Source organism: Theobroma umbraticum, unplaced genomic scaffold (assembly GCF_002168275.2).
Source record: "Theobroma umbraticum cultivar Fairchild unplaced genomic scaffold, ASM216827v3 scaffold_130.0, whole genome shotgun sequence".
NCBI classification, from domain to species: domain Eukaryota; kingdom Viridiplantae; phylum Streptophyta; class Magnoliopsida; order Malvales; family Malvaceae; genus Theobroma; species Theobroma umbraticum.
Window position 1 is genome coordinate 1,889,694 of NW_018397264.1, and position 22,481 is coordinate 1,912,174.

A 22,481-nucleotide genomic window follows, 5' to 3' on the forward strand; every position below is an offset into this window, starting at 1 on the left:
CTGAAGCATTTTAATATAAATATCGAGCATCAGCCGAACTGACACCAGCTTTTGATAGTTATAATCCTAGCAGCTTCACATTTCAAAAGGTGAACTAGTAAAACACGGCGTATTCATTCAACTCTGGTTTCCAGCTACGACCTGCTGGCAACTAAAGATTAAAAGGCTCAGACACGAGGAGAGGGAAGCCATGGTATAGAGTTATTATAATGACAACACTGGGGAGGCTTAAGCATAGACCTAATGAAAACCTCCAGTAAGGTGGTAAAGTCTAATATTTAACTTTTTAGTGCGTGAAAGAATAGTGATTTGAGTTCCTGAGACATACTTGTAATTTAATTTTTAGCTTTATTTAAAATACTTGATATGTTAAGACTTTGGTTGGAATATGAGCTTTTCTTGCTTCAACTTCACTTTTTCAGAACCAAAGCTAAACAACAGTACCTCAATGATGGCAGCACGTGACTCTCAATTGCAAATTATTCAGCGCCCACGTTAAACAAGAAAAAAAATTATTCCTAATGCCGTTAAAAGCACATAGTCTTCCATCCTTACACGGCAGCAAACAGGGAAAGGGCAGGGGATATGAAGGATAAAAGACGAGGGAGAAAAATCTTTGAAAACCCTCTTTGAAAATAAAATAAAAATAAAAATAAAAAGAAAAGAAAAGAAAAGAAAAGAAAGGAAAAGGCAAAACGATGTGCAGTTATTTTATTCGAGTTTTCCTAAGCTCCTTTGATTAAGGCAAGGGCATCAGCCTCGGTTGGAAGGGCAGGGATTGCTCCCTTTTGGGTTGTCGTGATGGCTCCACATGCATTTGCGAATTTTAGCACTTCCCTCAATTTGGATTCATTCTGCCAATTGAAGACACACGTTCAGAACACATGTAAATGCCGTAGGCCATACTAGCCTAATTAAATTTTTTTTGACAAAATGGCTTATTTGTTACCTCAAGTATGGTTGAGTCCTCAACAATCTTGCATAGCAATGCACCGACGAAGGAGTCCCCAGCGCCAGTTGTATCCACAGTATTCACATGAAAAGCATCCACTGAACCATGGAAATTCTGCATTCCACAAAACAAGAATGACGATTTTTCCATTGTTGGAAATGTTTTACTAACAGAAAATAAATTATTTTAGACCTAAAACGCCAAACCAAGACCTTTGCACCGCATTTTTAAGAACTAGTTTAATCCAATGTGCATAGTTTTTGAGTTCAGGTTGAAAAACCCACCTACCCCGCCCTGTATAATTATTAATCAAAGTCCCAAGTTGCCATGTTTGGGCCCAGGGCTGACTAAACTAGCAGCATGCTTTTTAAGTTCAAATTTAGTTTGCGGGAGACTAAAAAACCCACGTCCTTTGGCATCAACCAATGGACATCATTTGCAGTGGGTTGGTTTAAATATATATTAGAATCTTTTTTCTATGATACTACATTACATAATACTATAAGTAAAGATATGCTTATGAAGCGATTTAACTAGCACTAGAACTATAGATAGAATGGAGAATCAAATGAATATATATAAATAGAATGGGTAATTAAGGTTTGTATCTAAAATTTAAATTCTTAGATCAATGAAAGCTCATGACAGCTAAAAGTCATTATCGACCAGCAAAATAAAGGCATCACCTACCATGACAGCTAAGAGTCAAAATTACTAAAAGCAAAGAAGCATCAACTGAGAATACAAGAGGCTGAATTTAGCATTACCTTGGTGTAGTATCTGCTACCCTTTTCACCTAGGGTGACCAAGAGTAGCGTCAAGTTGGGGTGCCAAAGTTTCATGGCAGTTTCATCATCAATTTTGTCGCTACCGGTGAGGAACTCTAGCTCAACATCACTTACCTTGATAACATCTGCCTTATCCCAGATGGACAAGATCTGTTTCCTTGCCTCCTCAGCTGAAGGCCAAAGTGGCAGGCGAAGGTTTGGATCATATGAGAGCAAAGCACCTGATTGCTTGGCCACTTCCATTGCCTTTAGGTGAGCCGATCTGCATGGCTCCACGATCAAACTTATGGATCCATAGTGAAACACTTTGGACTGCACAAAAAATTATTAACAGAAATCAATTTAAATATACCCCAAAAAATCCACCAAATCAATAAATTAAGACAACTTTGTTCTGAAAATTGCAATACAAGCAAATTTCGAATAAAACCGATACATAATGCAGTTTTGTTAGGTAGGCCAATCATTATGGTCCATAAGCTAACAAACAAAGAAAACTCATATGGGACATTTTCAACTTCTCACCTACCAAACATTCAATTTCTTTATGTATGCCATAAAAATAGAAAAATGATTTATAAATTCATTGAGTTCACTCTCCCTCCCATTTACCACATCCACCGACGTATCAAGCATGATCCAGATGCATTTTTGTTCGATAAACCCATGAGTAGAGCAAAGCTTAAGGAATTAAGTCACGTTGACCATCATAAACCAATATTTATTAGTAACAAATGCCCAAATCACATCAATCTATAATTACGAAATTTTATAAGAACGCTAGTAATTTGATTCAAACTGCAATTACAAGTTTATTCTGCTATGAACAAGGTACAGGGAATCACTATCTGTAAAAACCGAATTCCAGATCTATCCTTGAAAAAAAAATGATTTCTCAATTAGGACAAGGCCATTATTGTAAATTCAAAGTTCACAGTAGGAAAAAAAGACACGAAAATGGAAACTCGAGATCTACGGGGATTCCCTTCGGATTCACGGTTGTTGTACCAAACGGAAGCACGTGAACTCTCGTAATAATCGCTACCGCACGAGGGTTTAGCAAGCGCTCTACGATGGGATTGGATTTGGGACCTCTCGTGGACACAATCATATAATCCCACGTGGCCAGACAACAGAAATTTAACAGTAGTGTGAAAAAAAAGTTTGACATTTCCAATTCAAATGAAAGTAACCCGCAAAACACGGCCAACTTACCCGGTTCGGATCACATTAGATGCAAAGGAACACTTCCCACGCGGAAGTTGCTAGTTAAACTTAAAAATCATTGTTATTTCAGATTTAGATCTATAGAAAAGTAAAAAGTTTTACTGCACTAATACGTCGACCAAACCTCACCGGGCGTGTTCGGTGCTTTTAAGAAAAAAAATCACGAAGAAAAACGACAGAGTTTTGGGTGCTTAGATACTCATAGTGGGTCCCTCGAAGAACCCGGGATCGTACAGTCATAATGCTGACTGACATGTCACCCTTCAGTGAAAGGCTACGATCACATTATGGCACGTGATAATCACCTCTTTTCTCCTACTGTCTCTTGATTAGAAAAAAAATGGTGAATATTTCTTGTTTCTTCTGAGTCAACATTTGAAAAAGAACCAAACGAAATTGCATTAAAGAAAAAAGAAGACAAAAATTAATAGATTTGTTGAGTGCAAGGAAAAAGATGATAAGATCACTTACAGATCTGATAAGATCGAGATTCAGTTCCTCCGGCTTCAACAGCATATCGGCACTAGGATTCCTGTAAAACATGAACTCACGTTCTCCATCGGCGCGTAGAGTCACGAAGGCAAGAGCGGTCCTAGCGCCTTGGTCAAACAAGATCCCATCGCAGGAGACTCCGTTTTTCTTGAGAATATCCGCGAGCATGTGACCGAACTCGTCGTCTCCGAGTTTTCCGACGAAAGACGCTTTGCCTCCAAGTCTAGCCACGGCAATCGCCACGTTGGCTGGGGCTCCGCCGGGGGCTTTGAGAAATCCCGGAGCCTCGGCTAAAGAAACACCGGAGACGGTGGGGACAAAGTCGATGAGCATCTCACCGAAGCTCACAATTAGGCTCTTGTCGGAAGGGACTCCGATTGGTGCCATAACTTCTAGAAAAGAGAAAAGGAAAAAAGATTTATGATTCTAAGGAGACAAGTGAGAATAGAGAGTACAAGAGGAGAGCCGAGGAAGAAGAGAAGAGCTGTTATATAGGGAAAAATGGTAAGAGGAAAAAATGGGAAAATAGATTTTTTTTTCCTAACAAATTAATTAATGTTGATTTTGGAAATTTAGTATTTTACTCGGATTAGGGAACTGTGTTTCTTTCTGAATTTTTTGGTGGGGATGTGGACCCACTTGCTGACGCTGGATATACTTTCCCATTTCGATTATTATTATGCTAATAAATCTAATGAAAATAAGACAAAAATGTTTTCGATTCCATTTTATTTTCTAATTGGAATCACGTTTTTTTGCTTTCTTTTCTGACTGCAAATTTAATATTCAATTATATATTCCATTTTCATTATATTAAATGAATAAAAAAATTTATTTAATAGTAAATATAAAATATAATTTTATAATAAACATTATAAATTGTCAAATAAATAAATTTAACCTCAATTTCTGCTCATACTAAACATCCTTACACCTTATGTGTAACAATATTTAATCAATCTTTTTTGATGGGTAAGGTTAACCTACAAGAATAATGGACTCCTTTTAGAGGGAGAGTCGCACTCTCAATTGGTTGAACTTTTATTTATTTATTTATTTATTTTTATTTTTTTGTGATAAAGGGAATTGGATAGCTTCAATTGTACCCTAATTATTCTAAAAAATCCTTTAATATCCATTATTATTTTCTTTTCTTTTTTCTGGATAATCTTTTATCCACTTTGATTAGAAAACTCCGGGGCAGCATCTTAACTCATAATTACGGGTGAGATAGCCAAATCAGGATACCACTTTATGTAGGGATTTTCTTTTTCAAAAAAAAAATTCATTCCTTTTTTTTAAAATTAATTAGCATTTGTGTCTAATATTAATTGATCACCATTATTTAGAATTGATACATTATTTTCAAGAAATTAGGATCATAATCAAAAACTATTAATTATAATTCCCTCATTTGCAGATCTCAAGGAATTAATGGGTTTTGACACGAATAAAAAATTAGGAAACAGTTAGGGGGTGAGTTTTCGAAAGGACAAAAAGGAAGAGCAAAAAGTGGGTTTTGTTGATTATTGGAGAATAATTTCCATTTATATCTTTTTGAATTTATGAAATAATATTCTTTACCATTTTGTCGATCCTTGACCAAAGAGATAGGATTGGAGTGTGGTACACCGTACATATACGTTTTGCCCTCATTTGTCATTTCCGTCAACATGCCTTGCTTTTTCAGGATCGATTCATGGTAATTTCTTTTTTATATTTTTATTTATTACACATAATATTATTAAATAAAATTATTTGAATGCCCAAAATTTGTCCAATGGCTCAATAGTTATAGCAAATCTCTCATTCTTGGAACAATCACTAGACAAATTTGACCAATTATAAACGGCTCCCAACTTGTTGATTTCTAATTCTTGTTCCATAAAAAAAAAAGGGATGAAACATGCCCAAATATGATACCTTATGACAAAATTGATCCCTCACTAAAAAACTAACAAATGAAGTAATCCAATGGTTGCCCAATGAGGCAATTTATAATTAATAATTAATATATTTAGGAAAGAGACTGCCATTTGTCTTGGGATTTTGGGTCATAATCACCCATTGCTTTTATGCGTGGCTTTGAGAAGGAAGGGTTTGTCATTGGTGTGTTATTAATTACTTTATTACCAAAAATTCCCAGCTAGCCGCCTTGTTAATAAATATTTAACAAAATATAAATAAATACTACCAACAAATATAAATAAAAGAATTACCAGATTTGAGCAAATGGGATTTTAAAATGTAATTTTTGTATGGGATCGTCATTGCTTGTCCAATTTTGAATGAAATGGCAGTCAAGTTATCACATGGCATGCCTCCCTTTTATTTTATATGTAAAATAGTATTATTATATGAAATCTTGAATACAACTTTATAATATTATATGAAATTCTATTATTTTTTCTTTTTTTTTCTAATTTGAAATTTTAATATTAAAAAAGGAAATGAAACTCGTGCCTTTACTTTGGGTCATGTCGCAAGATCTCATGCGTAGAACCAAATATTATTATTTTGATAGAAAAACAAAAGCATATGTCAATGCAAAGTAATAAGAAATGAAGTGGTTGTATGTCAGTACTGATAAAGCATAGAAATATTTCATGCTAACAATTATCAAAGCTTAAAAATCCAATGCAATGCATAGTGGTTAGTTAGTATTAATACTCCTTCTGATATATTTTGACTAAGGGTCAAAAAGTAATTTTATGAATATATATATATATATATATGGAAATTGACTTTCATAAAAAGGGTTTATTTTTTGTTTTCATGGACAATTATTATATAAAATAAAAATGAATGAGAAAAATGATGCCGAAGAGACTATGATTAGAAAGGGGAGATTAATTAGAAAATTTTAAAACTCTTTATTATGATCAAATGAGACATTAAGATGACAAAATTTAAATTTTATTAACGAAGCATTAAAAGAGGGAGAAAATGATAAATAGAATTCGTGTTTTATGAAATTATGCAAATTTTATTGTTGATTCACAACCTAATTGATAAGTCATTATAATGTTTGTAGATTTTAATTTTTAATGATTAAATATCCCACAAAAAAAAAAAAGAAGAAAGAAAGAACATAAAATCTTGTCATACATTCATTCATAACAGTTGAAAGTTCATTATTGTTGGTACCTGCAACAACCATCTGCTTGACTTTGCCATCAAACATAATAATTTAGGTATGGTATTTATAATAACAACGCTTATTAAGATGGGTTGTGCTAAATGGTTTCAAATCAAATTTTATTTTATATAATATATAATATATATATTATCATTATAATGAGAATTAAATCTTTAATTTTTAAGGAGTTGAAAACGTTTGAGCTTTGCTAAATGGATATAAAAATAATAGAGGTGATGCAGTTATGACTAGGCTTCATAGCTGTTGAGGATTGGGACGGGACTCCTTATCCAGTTACCCTGCCTTTGAAGGGAAGCTATACACATTATTACATCCACTTTTCCCTTCTCGTGTGGTGCTACTCTTCTTTTCTCCCCCCAAAAAAGGCCAAAAAATTATGAATAAATATTTGACTTCTAATATTTTTCTTTTTTTTTATTTTTATTTTTTATTTTTGAGGATAAAATTTAAATATAGAGGTCTCAAGTTAATTATTAAATAAAAAATAATATAATTACTATGATATTTTATTCAATATGCATGCATGTGATTGGAGTGATCCATTTAAGAGTTCGAGTTATTCATTATTAAAAATTTAAATTTAAGTGTTAGAGAATGAATAGTTTGAGTTTGAAAATCATTAACCAATAACATTTGGTCTCGAGTCAATATATTTGATGTCAAAACATATTTGGGTAAATTCACACTATGTTGATGTAATATTTCTGATTTTATGAATATAAATTATGATTTGAATTATAATATATTGTCTTAATAAAAATATCAATGATTGGTGTAGTAAAATGGGATATCTATTCATTTCAAATACGTGGTTTTTTTCAAACATTTGACACATTAGTTGGTATATCAATTTACTCTCAAAGAGAATAAAGTTATAATCTCTCTTCTCTTAAATATATATATAATACGTGGTTTTTTAAAAAAATGTTCACATTATTTATTGTTAGTAACTTAAATTTAAACTTTTAAAGTACAAAAAAATTTGATCCGAAAAGTAAAAAAAAATGTTAAACTAATGGTGCATGAACTCAAGACATTAAAATTATATTACATTTATATGATAAGAACAAGAAAGACACTAATTTACTACCTAAAAAAGATTAGAGTAAGTTACATGATAATTAAGTGCATCTATGACAACAAAGCAATTCTTGGGTTGTCTATTTATAATTGTAGAACTTCCATCCTGTTCATGCACTTGGCAAAAAGGTTTTATCTTTTCTTAAATAAATAATTTAAGGGCTACCCATTTTGTGAGAAGATTTGTTGTTGCTATACAAGCAGGTGATGTAGTCATGCCAAACCTTCCAACACACAAATATTCTCTTTGTATATTTGGGAATATAAAAAGAGGATGAAAATGAATGAAAATAAATAAATAAATAAAAAGGAAGAGGTGTTTTCCATTCTTTGATTTGATTTATGGGTTCCTCTCAAGTTTCTGTTCCTTTATTTCAGTTAGCAATGATTGGACAAATAGTAATTTTTCCAATTAAAAACTAATAACAAGCGAAGGCATTGAAACTCTCTCTTTTTTTTTTGTTATTAAAATATTTCAAATATTTTTATATTTAAAATATTTTAATATCTGAAATATATTTTAAAAGTAAAATTATCTCGAATTTAAAAATTGACTCTCGAGCAAATCTACTTATACTCAAACATTTAATTTAATAATAAATACATATATTTATCCAAATAATCAAGACTTTTAAATTTCAACGCCACTTTCTCCTAAATAATAATAATAAAATGAAAGGCTGGAACTTGGGTTGAGTTGCTTATGTGAGGTTGCCAAGTGACATGTATGTTAACCGTGTGTTCAGAAGTGCCGTCTCCACTGAAAATTCAACCAATCATCATCTGCCATTTCATAAATAATTTCTTTTCTTTATATATATATATATATAATAAAACGAAGAACATCTTTCATTCCTTGTGCTTTGAAAAACCAGTGGGAATCAAAACATTCATTAGTTGCTTGAATTAATTAATCTTGTCTAATTCTTAAGTTGAATAATTAAAGCCCTTTCTTAGAGTATATTTTGCCTAGTGGAGTTGATAATATTATTTTTTATAAAAATAATTTTAAATTAAAGTAGGAAACTGTGGGTAACAAACTGTTAGGTGGACTGTGGGCTAATTCACGTGCCACTTCTGGGAAGTCCCAGCACAAAATACAAACTCTTTGTCTTTCTCTTTACTCATAATATTGATTCTTTATTTCAGTATTCAAAAGTTTTTGTACATGAAAATCATTGGATCAGGTATCTAAGCTAAGCTAAGAGGGGTAGCATTGCACGTGGCATATGATTAAGAAGAGATGAAACCTGAGACCTCATAGATATTTAAGAATAAATCAATCTGGTTTCTTGAGTCTTGAACAACATTTTGCGAACAATCAATCAACCATGCGAATTTCATGCCACTCAATGAGGCCTACCAAAGAGAAAGGGAGAACAGAGATTTTGGCAATATGAATTTATTCCTTTACTTGGTCTCTTAGGATTTCTTTACAATATCACATCTACTGTCAAAATGATGGGTAGGAATCTCCTTCAGACCCCAAAGGACTTTCTTCTTCAACATCTTCATCAGAATAAGAAACATTTATCTTCAGAATATGAGTCAATTATAGACAAATCCTCCCCGTCACTCACATGCTACCTAGACGAGCTTCCTTCACTTGCTTTAGCAAAATAAGAACCGTTATCTTCAGAATCTGATTCTCTCATGGATAAGTCCCCACCTTTTAAGTCATCTTCAGTTTCTGATAGTTCTTCACTTAAGGAATCAGCTTCTGCAACTGAAGTACATGAAGAAAAGCCCTCACATGTCAAATCATGACTCTCTCTTTCGAGCATCTTAAGTTTCCTTGATTCATGGGTGTCTTTTGTTGGAGTGTCCAAGATTGAAATGGGATTCCTATTATTTGGATCACCGTAGAGTGCAATGTGTCTGTAGTACAACTCCAATTCCTTCTCTGCGATAGCGATGAAGTGTCTCACCGACTCGAGTGATTGCTCATACTTTGATTTTTCAAGCGCCTGCAAAGAAAAGACAAAATCGGTGTGGTTGAATACTATTTTATAGAGCTCAATAAGAATATTCATGAAAAACTAAATCACCATAAGCATTAGCATCAAGAGGAAGAACAATGAAAATGGTTCAAATAGATGCCAATGAAATCTTTCTCCCATCCTCAAATTCACAAATAAAGTAAGATAAGATAAAATAACATTATCACTTTCAAGAAATAAATAAAACTAATCAACAATATCAGCAGCCCATCAGGATGAGAAATTCCACTGACATCTTTAATACATCTGAAACCTTTCATAGCATCATACATACAATTGTTAAATCCTGTGATCATCTCATGGGATTAAAGATGAAATCTTGAAACTGAATGAAGATTATCCCAATCTAGTAGATTGTGACCCGCTTTATAGTAGACATTTTGAAATTTTATAGTTTCACATCAAATGTTTCCAATGCTAAGCTAGAACCAATAACTCTCTTTCTTATCACTCATCATACACAATTTACAGATTATGGGAATTGGAAAAACCTATGTTGCTCCAACTCTTCATTTTCCATGAAGTACCTATGTCTGGGACATGCCCATCGAATGTGGATTCAGAGGACCGACCCTTCAAATATAAAGAAAAACTTAGAAAAAATTCAACGTACCCATGTTGGACGCATACCCGTATCTGATACTCACCCCTGAGTCTGAGTAACACAGGGGTAAAAGAATAACATAACTATATTTTCCAGCAGAATGGCAATTGATACCAAACTCATGCAATTGGTCCTAACTGACAACAATTGAAAAAAGACATGGTAGTATTATTGGTTAAAGCATTCACATCCTTACAAGCCTATCTAGCTTGTAAAGTCAACCACATGTCTATTTTGCGGTTTTTTAAAGGCTGAATAGATCCTCTATCATGGAACCTACTCAAAAGTGTGCATGCTCTGTAGGAACAGAGCCATAGGCTATGTACGTTGGGAAGAAATTTACTCATAGAGAAACTTTTAGCTCCATGACCACTGTGCCAAAGAACAACAGCGCTGGACCAGTTTAGAACAAACAAGGAAACCTCATCCATTTACCAAAGGGAAACATTGTAGTCTAACAGCTATTAGTATCATACTAATGAACTATGCTATAGAAAATCAGAGCATGCTTCTACTATTCAAAACTACAATTTGAATGGCGACTTACCTTAAAATCAGGAAAAGAGAAAAAAAATTAAAATGCAAGGCACATTTTTATGAATCAGGGAAACCCATCAGTGAAAAGTAACATGCACCTAATTACTGACCAATCAAGCTATGGAAATTCTGTTCCTCCACAAGCTGAACATATTACTTGATAAACTGAAAAGCTTGAGCAACTCAGGACAGGATAGTAACTTTACTAGCAACAAAGAAGCACGTGATTGTTTAATGAATAACTTCAAGGGTCAGAATACTCTTAAATACTTAGGTTCCAAAGTTCCAAAATAATTGCCTCCAAAACCACTTGAACGTTAGAAAAGAAATTATAAAATAAACACCAAAACATGTCACCACAACACAATTAAAATGCCCATATAAAAAAACCACAATTAAAATGATATCATTTTGGTTGACATATATATGACAATAATGTGATCATAATGATGATGCTATGGGGGACTCCAAACCAAAAATGATGGTTGTACATGCGCGCATGAAGACTGCGAGAGGGAAGAAGTTTTCAACTCAGAAGTGCAAAGCCTATCCACTTTAAATACTGCTAAAGAGTAGGATTATTCCTGAATTACCCTTTCCAAGAGTCCAGTTTGCTGGAACTATAATGTGGTAAAGACTTTTATATGTAAGGATATGAAGTATTGGATAGGTCGCAGGGCAGATATTTCTTATGTTCCTTGGCAAGTTAATCAGAACTTACAAACTCACATATTGTTTGTGTTTGCATGTGTGCATGTGGAGAAGAACACAGAACTGCACTTGAGAAGCAAACTCACTCTTTTCTTGGACAATGTATCTATTGGGGACATAACTTCTGGCTGCACATAATTCTTCCCTCGATAGAATACTATGGTGTAATCACCAATTATCTGAACTGGGATTCCACCACTCAGTCTGGCAATTTCGTCAGCATACTCGTGTACTTGGCCGGGCTTACAGGGCTTGCAAATGACCTTAACAGTTTCATGTTTCTTCCAATGCATATGCATATTAAGAATAACCCCGCCAAATATTCCTCTTCTGCCAACTGGCACATAGTTGGACCTTTTCTGTGCCATTTTTCTCATATAGAACTGTTCTTCACCGGTAAGATGATGTGGTTCCACCACAGGCCCCTGAACTTTGGGAACTTCATAGCGCTTAAGTCTTTCAAGCAGCAACGCTTCCTTGATTTTGGCCTTGAGAAAACAGCATAACAAACCAAACACCATATGTTAGAGGGTTATGAGAATGAGAATTATCGAATAAACAAGGTAGAACAATTATATATATATATAAATATATATATTATATGCGTGTGTGTATATATGTATATATATAAAAGCAAAGGAACTAAATGAATAGATAAATGAAAAAGACAATAAGGTAGAACAATTTCAATTCTAGACTAATTAATTCATTAAACAATGAGAAAATCTCAAAACATAAACGAAGCCAACCAGTTTTCACATAAAAGATTCTAACAAAATGCAGTCAAATGATATGAAGGAAATTCTTTACAACATGAGATACAGTTAATGTTAGTTGTTTATAAGTCCCTTATATCCAATCCAACAAAACATACCTAGTAAGCTTTAAGTTTACATCAGAACATGCATATTTTAATCAAGCATTAATGCAATGAACCTGATTTTGCAAAGTATCATCAAACAGAACAGAGAAAACAGAATCACTTCAAAATGTAACAAAGATGATTTATCACAATCTAAGTGAAACATCTGTTATACCAATGTCGTTTATATATCTTAACCTTTGTTGCTCTGCCGTTTAAAAGCTACACCAATTGCTAGCAAAAGCAAGCAATTAAGCTACTCTTTGCTTATTACTTTTACTACCTTTTGGTTCTAGAAGCAAAAAGTAAAAAGTACATTCATACAAAAGCAAACTATATTTTTGAAGAATTAAAAATTTAAAAAGGTCATTTCTTTAAACAATAAAGGTACTTATCATAGTTTTATATGTATAACAATTATGTTAAAATAGATACTGCATTTAGTTATTTGTTCATTCTTTAATCAATCGTGTCCTGCTCTCCACCAATTGCTTTCATCATGTCAATTTTAAAGGAAACAGCAAAAAATAAATAACAAAAATAACAAGCAAATGGAGCCAGCCTAACTTGAAGGAAAAGAAAACAATGAAACTATGGTTACCTTCTCAAGCTTGTACTTAATCCTCTCCTCTGCATTAGCAAACTTCTTCTTCTTCTTCCTAGTGAGACCAAGCCGACGTGGGTCTCTCTTATTGGCAGCTTTCCTAATCGCTTTCTCTCTCTTCCTTTGCAACTTAAGCCTCTTCTTGGTCTTCCACTTCTCCTTCTTTGGAGGGTCAACTTGATGAGTTTCAAACTTGGGTTTTCCTTGTGATATCACCAGGCTTACTGTACCATGACTCAAGTTCCGCAAAACCCATGAAGGGGTTCTTGCGTTTGGTGGAACAATGACTTTTAATGGACAAAAAATTGGTACTTCATTTAGGAAAGTTGAGCTGAGGTTGAAGGAATGTGGAGTAATTGTATTCAAAAGTGAAGAAGCTCTTCGTAGGGTACGAAATAGAGCTTTTGCCATTCCTACAGTTACATCAGATATAGAGAAGAGAGAGAGGGGGGCAAATATCAATTTTTTTTTTGATAAACCCAGGAAAGCTCTAAAACTCCCAGAAATTAATGGGTTTTAATCTTACCCAGCAGCAACAAATGGTACGACCCGGCGCCAATTTGGAGTGGATTGGGCTTTGTCCCAAGAACAAAATGTAAGGCAAACAATATTTTCCAGCCCCATCATGTTATATATGTCCAGACCCGCCCCGCCAGGGCTAGGATATATCACAGTGGGAAGCCACCTCCGACCCGACCCGTACCCAGCCAGTGTTATAATTTTCTTTTGCCACATTATTCCACACAGGTAGAGAGAATGTAAAATATATAAGCTGATTTTCCATTAATAGAAGATAATAAAGAAAAGTCTTCACTTTCCCTCTCAAATCACTACCAAATTTAACTAAAATATAACAATTAAATTCAAGAAGCATAAGCTAATAAGCTAAAATTCAAACTTATCAGTTCATCAGCATACATATATGGAACAAAACAAACATAAGAGGCAAATGCAATTTACAAAGAACAAGGCAAACATCTAAACCACCACTACCAATTCGCAACTGCATCAATCTGTTCGGGGGCATTCCAAACGGAAAAAGATACACAAAGAATGGAAGCAGCACAGTTAATTTTTAAGCCTAATCAACAAAAGAAAGTTACATACAAATTGTGTACCAAAACAATGTGCGTGTTGAGCCGACAGATTCGAAGTGGAGAAGGAAGAAGGACGGACGACGGGACGGGGCAACTAAGGAGAAGAGAAGGTGTGGCTATTGGAGAAGAAACCGATTACAGAGTTGAAGAAATGGTTGGCACAACAAAGGAGCAAGCTTGATCGTCTGATAATTTACGGCGGGGCAGAAGAAGAGTGGAGGAGCGGCGGCGAGCTACGGTGGAGTGACAGGCTGATGGCAGAGTTTGGAATTGAAGGAGCGACTTCGGATTTTCGCGGTTGAGTTAGATGTGGCAAACGGGTAAAAACCATCGCGAAAAAGCGGGTCGGACTTTGGAGTCTTTTTGCCCCAACCAAACTCAAAGAGGTGATTAGCCGAGGCCAAGTCCACTCCTGCTAACACCTGTCAAAATACAATTGGCTTTTAAAAAACGTTTGACTTTATTTTGTATTTAATCCAATCTACTGTTGCCATGTCATCTCCTTTTGCGCCCGTATAATTCCCAACGCTGAACTTGCACCCCAAAGTCTCGCCCTTTTTTGATACCTAATCGATCATCACAATTTCATCTCCATTAAACGTTAAATTTTCGAGTAAGTTTTTTATTTTAATTCAATCTTATCGCTTGTTAATTACTATAAGTTTTGTATAATTTTTTTGAAAATTTTTTTATTAATTGTTCCATGCAAAGAGCCCATTATTGCAACATATTTTTGGATTATTTTTTCGTTTGATTTATTAATTCATTCTTTGTTTGTTTGTCGAGAAAATGTAGTTTTAAGTGAGAAACTGTAGGGTTTGAACTTTTGTTAGGTTTTATTTTGTTTTGTATTCTGGTAAATTTGATTGTTTCTTTTATTTCCCCCTTCTCTTTAAGAATGTAATTAGCAAGTAAATAATAGCATCAGGGCCTCGGATTGTAGAATTACTTGATGATTTCAAAAAAAAAATTTGTGTTTGGAATCTGTTTGGTGGATGAGAAAATAACGGAGAATTAAAGGGAAAAAAGAAAGAAAGACAGAGCAAATTTTGAATTCTCGAATTGACTTCAACTAGGACTTCAAAATTAACTTTATTCACTCAGGCTTTTAAACTTTTGTATTTGTTTTATGTTCCTTTTTCCTTTTTTATTTCTTTCATTGTTGAGAATTTTCTAATTTAGTCTTACCATTAGAAGCAGAACCATAAATACGTTTCCTTTTTTTCTTCCTTTTTTGCCTTAGAGTTCGTCGGAATCAGTCTCATGTAGTTTCCATTTGAGAGCAATTTGTTAAGTAAGTTTTAGTTTTCTTTTCCTTACTTTTCATTTTGGCTTGAATACATATGCTCCAGTTGGTTGTTGGGAAACTGGAACGGGAAAAAGTAAATTGAAATCAATTAGTTATATAATGTTTTGTTGCCAATTTCTTGGCAAACAACATTTAATGTCGATGCCAATAAGGTGCTAACTTAGCGCTGTTAATTTGAACTTTTCAAGTTCTTTTGTAACTCAATAGGAAATATCTTTAATATGATTCTTTGCATACTTTTCATTTCATCATCTTGCAATAATTAATAAAAGAAGGTTTTTTCTTGCAGTGGAATTTGGGGTTCATGGTGATGTTAATGGTGGCATGGTACTGAATTCAGTCCAAGTGGAGGCTAGTAGCATGGATAATGAAAGTGAAGCTGTAGAAAGTCCTGTTGAAGGAACTTTTCAGCAGGGTGTGAATGAAAAGATGGATCGAACTTCTCCAGAAGGGGACGACATCCCGGAGGGCATTCCAGCTGATGAGCCTTATGTAGGTCAGGAGTTTGAATCTGAGGCAGCTGCACATGCGTTTTATAATGCATATGCCACTAGGGTTGGATTCATAATTCGTGTAAGCAAACTTTCTCGTTCAAGGCGTGACGGATCTGCTATTGGTAGGGCACTTGTTTGTAACAAAGAAGGTTTTAGAATGCCTGACAAGAGAGAAAAAATTGTGAGGCAAAGGGCAGAGACGAGGGTTGGATGCAGGGCAATGATTTTGGTGAGGAAAGTAAGTTCTGGTAAATGGGTTGTTACAAAATTCGTGAAGGAACACACTCATCCTCTGACGCCTGGAAAAGGTCGGAGGGATTGCATTTATGATCAATACCCGGTCAGTTCTCACCCTATTGTCATAAACTCATCTCTCCTCAAGCCTGTCAATTTATGTTCTTTCATTGTATTTGCTAGCGAGTTGAAGTTGATTGAATTACATGTAAACAGATGTTTTCCAGAGTAAGCTTAGATCTTCCAGTTAGGAGGTAGGAGTAGCTTGAATTACATGCAAACAGATGTTTGTAATTCTATACTTTTGATTCACACTGAAAATTACTGGACTTAGATTATCAATTTCTGCTTGTTTTGGTGTTGGATAAGTTAAATGACCCAGAGGTGAAGCATTTTCCTGTACTTCTCATCAAGATATCTAGAGTCTCCTTGTTAAGATAAAATGATGATGGATTAGCAATGAAGATAATAGATTGTACTAGCCTAGGCCAGTTCATTCTTGTTGATTGGAAATTGAACTTTTCTTATTTGGTGGATTGGATAGTAGCTTGTCGGGTGTAACTGGAGCTGTAGTGACAAGTGCTTTTGAAGTACAGCTTTTTGGAAAGTGTCATCCCATCGAAATTATTTGACATAACCAAGAATATGTTCTTACCATTTCGTTTAATTTGCCTATCAACTTCTTATCATAGCTGTTTTCAGCTTTAGCTTTTAGCTTCAAAAAACTCATTTTCAGCCTTTATAGAAAACTAAAATTATCTTTTTACAAACAGGCACTATGTGGTGGTGGTTCTTATTTACCATATGTAATGACATTACACTTTCAATTTCATTTTGCCCAGTTCTAGTAGGTTCAGTCTCTCTATGTAAAATCTGAAGTGCATGGTATTTGCACATGTATATTCACCCTTACATTGTAGCAACTAAGCAAGTAATTTTCAACACCATTGCAACTACTGTTGTGGTACCTCTTGTGCTTCGTTTATTTTCCTATTTCTTAAAGAAAGTGTCATGCTATATATGGAATATTTTTCTTCATGTGTGATAATTGTCTTGATTGTGGACATTGAATATATGTATTCTATATGAGATTTTTATGGTATAAAATCAAATTATCATATTCAATATGGCTTATTGTCTTAAGAGAAATGGCATTAGGGCAGTATGACTACTTTGTTCTTGGTTTCATGTGTATCTGTCAATGAAAATTGTAAGTTGTGAAAGTTGTTATAGCATTTTAAAAATCTGGAAGCTGTAGCCACTTTAATTCATCAATGAAATATTGGGTTTCTTTACTAAATTTTGCTGTCAAGTTGGGGGAGGGGATTTGAATAGGATGAAATTGGGATGGCATAAACCTTAAAAGAGCTCCTGTACCATGGCCATTTATTCAACTATGCCTCTCACCTTTTATTACAATCAAACAAGCCAATACACTTTGATTTAAGGCCAAAAGCCCTTCATTTTAACAAAAATTTAACCTCCATTAGACCCAAGGCCAGTTTGCCTTTTTTGTCTGCATGACATATGACCTGATGAGTTGACATGGGAAAACAAACTGGCACATTTTGCCACATAGCTGTCATGTGGTCACGTCAGTTTATCAGGTCATATGCCATGTGGGCAAAAAAGCTGGCTGCATTAAGTCTAGTGATGGTTAAATTTCTGCTAGGGTTAAGGGTTTGTTTGGCCCTACGTCAAAGTTTAAGTGTTCATTTGAATACAATAAAAAGTGAGAGGCTTAGTTTAATAAATGGCCATAGTACATGGGCTATTTTAGGGTTTAAGCCAATTGTGATCTAAGTTTTATTATAATGTATGGCTACCATCAGGCTATTGCCTTGGCCACAGTATGAGATTTTTTAATGTGTTAATTTATTTGATTTTTTGGATATATTTCATTTTGTTTTTAATTGCATTTCAATTTCTGGATTGTTAAAGTCTGGGCTAAGTAAGGCATAATTTTGTGGAGTTGGTGCATGGTGTGAGCAACTTAAATATGTAGTCAAAAGACAATGAAATGACTTTATTTTCTTTTTTGGTTTTTAGGTAAAATTTGATTTTTTTTTTTTTTATGTTCAGTGGTTTTGTTTCTGTGAGGATATTCAATACCAAATTGAATGAACTTCTTAGTTCCGTTTAAGATTTTCAATGGTGTATTTCCTTTGGGATATGTGAGGTTTACTCTACTTGGTGTTCTAGTGATACGGCTGAGAAATTGTGCAAAATAAGGCAAGATTGAGAAAGAAGTGGTCTGAAGAGAATTTTAGTGTGAGTGGCAGGCAAGCACTGAATGAATCCTGTATGAATAAATAATAGTTGGGTCCAGGGCTTCCCCCTGAGCAAAGGGAAGCCAGTATTATTGTGTCATATCTCATGGAATTTGTTTATTGTGATTGACACATGTCCCTTTGGACCCTTTAATCTCCAGAAACATCTTAACAGCACACATCATAAAGTGCAATAGTGGATACCTCTCTCCATTCTGTTCCTGATATTGCTCTAATGTACCCTTGACATTTTGGGGGTAACACACTGGTTTTTTTAAGGAGGGAGATTAAAAGTTCTTTGAATCTAGGTTTAGGGCCTCATTTAGCCTCATGCCTTCTTCTTCATCTTACTCTTATAGCTTCTAGCTCAAGTATTCGGAATTGCCTCAGTAGATGCAAATGCTGTGTTGTTGGTCAAATGGCCATGTACACATTCAATTTGTATTAATTACAGCAACTGTTGTTTTAGCCTCAGCAATTTTGTCATTGTATCATACATGTGTCCTGTTGATTTTACAAAATGGGCTCTGGATTAAACATTGTCCCAACAAGTTAACATTAGATGCTCTTACCTGGGAGTCCTGAGTTCCATTATTGTTATTCAATCTCTGTACTGAAACTTGCTTTATCTATCTTGATTTTGCAGAATGAACATAATAAAATCCGAGAATTAACACAGCAGCTGGCCAATGAGAAAAAGAGAGCTGCAACCTATAAAAGGCATCTAGAATTGATTTTTGAGCAAATTGAGGAGCACAATGAGAGTCTGTCAAAGAAGATCCAACACATAGTAGACAGTGTGCGGGAAATGGAGAACAAAGAGCAGCAGAGCCATGTATAGTTCCAGCATAGCTTTTCATGTTTTTGTCAAAATATAGGATCAAAACCTGGTATAGAGTATGCTGTTGGGTAAAGGTCAGTGTTTCTATAATTAGGTTTGCTTAAAAAAAACTACATCCTGATATTGTTCTAGGTATTTGTTAGAATCTAGTCAGTTCTGTTGCATGGGAATCCTTGGGTCTATGCCATTCATTGGAATGCCTTGTGTGATTATGCTTTGAAAATTGAACCACATGGTTAGCAGGATAAACTAGGTCAGTCAATGTACAGTCTTTTGGGGCAAGCCTTGTGCAGTTGTGTGAAGAGTGCAAAGGTAATTGGCAATCGGGACGTCATTAGGTGGTTAAATTATTCCATTAAGTTTTTTGTACTTCTTTTTGGTAATTTTGGGTAAATGTTTTCTTACAATTTGATTAAACTTTGTCTGTCTTTGTATAGCATTCAAATGATTTTATTTGTATTCAGTTACATTTTGTATTGAGACTTTTGGATACTGCTGTAATTAGCACTTCATTTATTCCCATGATTTTAGCCGTACAACTGCGTTTAGAATCTGTTAAACCATACATCATTCTTACCATTTTAAGTACTATAAGTCAATTACCCTGCCTGAGGAGATAACGCTTGGCATTATATCAGGGCTCCCTGTCAAGTCTCTCCGAAGACCCTGGCATGGTCTCATCTAACTCCATATTTCCATCAAAAACTCACTTCTATCGGGCTGACGAAGACTTTGAAGATATGGAGGCATTCAATCGGATCCGGTATTTGTCTCTTTGCACTTGATGGATGATCGATGAAGCTTCTAGTAGGGAAACTATTGTCCTTCCTCTTCATCTTCATCTACCTATCAAGTTCAACTATTTAAATGAGACTGAAGTTATGAGCCTAGAAGATTGGGTTGTTGCAATGGTTTAGTACTCATGTAAGTTGAGTTTCGTGGTGCTCTTCGGTGGTATCCATCTCTTAGGGAACCAATTGGGAGGCATAGAACATTTTGTATATTGAGGAGCATAAACATGGCTGAATTAATATTATAACCTTCCCTCATTTGAATTGTTTCATGCTTCTTCTAAGCCCCAGATATGAAGCCAGCAATTTATTCAGCCAAGCCAAGTTAAATTTCCAAATAAACAAATGCTATTCTATGAATCCAGGATAAGAAAATATCCCAACAATTATAATTTCAGCTTAAAGATCTTAACTTCCAACATGATTTATATGTTGTGGTACGAAGGAAAGTTGTTTTCGTTTGTATAATTAAGCACGATTAAATTTCAATTGCATACAAAAGAGCAAGTAAAATAAACAATATAATTTGAGTTGCACCAAGCATTATTTAATGTTTTTATTTGCTAATGTAGGAATATTCATAATAATTATAATAAGAAAAGAAATCTAATCAAGTAGGGTATTCTAAAGTTAAAGCACATTATCGTATTAGATCTTTCTCTAAGTGAAAAGGATTTATCTTTTAGGATCAACTCTTTAAACTTTTTCGGATGAGTTTTAAAACTTTGAAGTGTTAAGTTATAGTAATTATGTGATACTAAAGTAAACCAAAAACCGGCATTTTGAAATTACTATTTTCTTTTAAATTCATTTGGTAAAATTTGGAGACAAATTTCTAAAAAAGGGCCACAGGATAGAAAATAGTAAAAATACTAAATTAGAGTAATTTTGTGAATTAATTTTGTATGAATGATGCAAATATCATGTTAAGCAATTTTTTTAAAAAAAAAATAAATAAGACAATTCAATCTCATAGAAGGTAGATAAGAGATTTTCAAAAATTTGTAAACGTAAACAATACATAATTTATCAAGTTAACTTTTTTTTAAAAAAAATAATCTGTATGTGATAGAAGAGATTGCTTTCAGTATATTATTATTATTATTAACTCGCATGGACTTAGTTCATTAGCATAGAGTTACCTACTCCCACGTATCCAAAAAAACAATTGAAATAAATCGGGCTTAATTACTCTGTCATTATGCAAACATCTATATAATAAAAGGGTGAAATCCCATACTTGAATTTATGCACTCTCAATTCTCGTGTTGTCGTTTCCTTGTACGTGTGTGGTGAAAGAATCGATATGAAACAATGCTCTTTTAATTTTTAGGATCTGGACGCAGCGTCCGAAGCAAGAAACAGCAGAATGTTACGACAAAGATTTTGTGGACCAGATGGGCGGCCACAGCAGTCTATGCATAAACCACGTGAACAGATTCTTGCTTGCAACACTTTCAATCTGCTCGATCTTTCAGATAGCCAGACTCTGACACTAGTGCTCTTCATGGCTGTTCTCTTCTTATCACATGTTGTTATTATTATTATTATTTCGTTCGATGATGCCAATCCTAGCGGGTGAATCATACAGAATTTCCACGTACTATTGCTATAGGCTATAGCTACCACCTTTTCTTTTGTCTATAAATGTGGGCATCATAGAGTGTTACGAAAGCCAAGGTTAGTAGGTTTTTTCATTGAGGGGATAGAGAGATGGAGAAGAGATCGTTGGGGATTTTCTTTCTGCTGCTCATTGTCTTAGCCTTCCGTAACTAGTCTCATGCTGTTCTCTTCCGAATCGGTGCAACTTCTTCTTTTATTTGTGAATGTGATTGAAATGAATAAACGTTAATTAATTGCTTGATGCAGCCAGCGGAGGGTAGAGTTTGCGAGTCAAAGAGCCATAAGTTCCAGAGCCCATGTTTGGGTGACCACAACTGTGCGCTGGTGTGCAGAAACGAAGGTTTCTCAGGTGGCAGATGTCGAGGATTCCGTCGCCGTTGCTTCTGCACTAAGCTTTGCTAGCTCATGGAAAGGATGCAATGCGTGCCCCATAGCTTTATTCCTAGTACTTTTGGCCTTTAGGTTTTCAATAAGGTATCTTCCAGTCCACCTCCCATCGTCGGGGGTGTTTCTTCTCCTTTTGTATTGCTTAGGGTTCTCGTTTGTTTCTTGTTTTGTACTGCAGTGAAACCTCGTTTGCAGCTGCCATCAATGGAGGTAGTTAATGGCCATGAAAATGTGTTGATGCCATCACTTCTCTCACGTTCTGCATGTAAACTCCCTTGGCTTCATGGCATCCGTTTCCGGTTTAAATCCTTTCCGTCTGAATCAAAACGGTGTTTTGAATTTTAAAATATTTTGAACCAAACCAAAAATGAAAGAATAAATGGGTGAAAATTAATCACTTGATTTGTCACTATAAAAA

General features: G+C 34.5%; 4 protein-coding genes across 7 annotated transcripts; 2 read left to right on the forward strand and 2 right to left on the reverse strand.

The window, feature by feature from the left end:
- Nucleotides 1-449: 449 nt before the first annotated feature.
- LOC110421946 (pfkB-like carbohydrate kinase family protein) lies at nucleotides 450-3,973 on the reverse strand. The gene is made up of 4 exons (XM_021435678.2): nucleotides 3,439-3,973; nucleotides 1,720-2,052; nucleotides 950-1,066; nucleotides 450-854 (listed from the first exon to the last, which is right to left on the reverse strand). The coding sequence occupies exons 1-4, from the start codon at nucleotides 3,844-3,846 to the stop codon at nucleotides 726-728; spliced, it is 987 nt and encodes a 328-aa protein (XP_021291353.1). The 5' UTR covers nucleotides 3,847-3,973; the 3' UTR covers nucleotides 450-725.
- Nucleotides 3,974-8,870: 4,897 nt separating this feature from the next.
- On the reverse strand, nucleotides 8,871-13,534 carry LOC110421259 (RNA-binding CRS1 / YhbY (CRM) domain protein). Its single transcript, XM_021434805.2, has 3 exons — nucleotides 13,015-13,534; nucleotides 11,638-12,039; nucleotides 8,871-9,666 (listed from the first exon to the last, which is right to left on the reverse strand). The coding sequence occupies exons 1-3, from the start codon at nucleotides 13,426-13,428 to the stop codon at nucleotides 9,283-9,285; spliced, it is 1,200 nt and encodes a 399-aa protein (XP_021290480.1). The 5' UTR covers nucleotides 13,429-13,534; the 3' UTR covers nucleotides 8,871-9,282.
- A 1,063-nt stretch (nucleotides 13,535-14,597) lies between these two features.
- On the forward strand, nucleotides 14,598-20,317 carry LOC110421260 (protein FAR1-RELATED SEQUENCE 6-like). Of its 4 annotated transcripts, none has more exons than XR_016351528.1 (4): nucleotides 14,598-14,727; nucleotides 15,713-16,257; nucleotides 19,068-19,336; nucleotides 19,901-20,317. XR_016351528.1 is itself a non-coding variant. In XM_021434808.2 (4 exons), coding segments are annotated over exons 2-4 (741 nt in total). In that variant the 5' UTR covers nucleotides 14,629-14,727; nucleotides 15,360-15,407; the 3' UTR covers nucleotides 19,263-19,801. The 4 variants fall into 4 exon arrangements, 3 of the variants coding, with proteins under 3 accessions (XP_021290481.1, XP_021290483.1, XP_021290482.1); XM_021434808.2 differs by lacking the exon at nucleotides 19,901-20,317 and adding an exon at nucleotides 15,360-15,408 and having other exon boundaries at nucleotides 14,629-14,727; nucleotides 19,068-19,801; XM_021434806.2 differs by lacking the exon at nucleotides 19,901-20,317 and having other exon boundaries at nucleotides 19,068-19,801.
- Nucleotides 20,318-21,766: 1,449 nt separating this feature from the next.
- LOC110422137 (defensin-like protein 1) lies at nucleotides 21,767-22,151 on the forward strand. Its single transcript, XM_021435925.2, has 2 exons — nucleotides 21,767-21,822; nucleotides 21,910-22,151. Exons 1-2 carry the CDS (start codon nucleotides 21,767-21,769, stop codon nucleotides 22,076-22,078), a joined length of 225 nt encoding a protein of 74 aa, XP_021291600.2. The 3' UTR covers nucleotides 22,079-22,151.
- The last annotated feature ends 330 nt before the right edge of the window (nucleotides 22,152-22,481 follow it).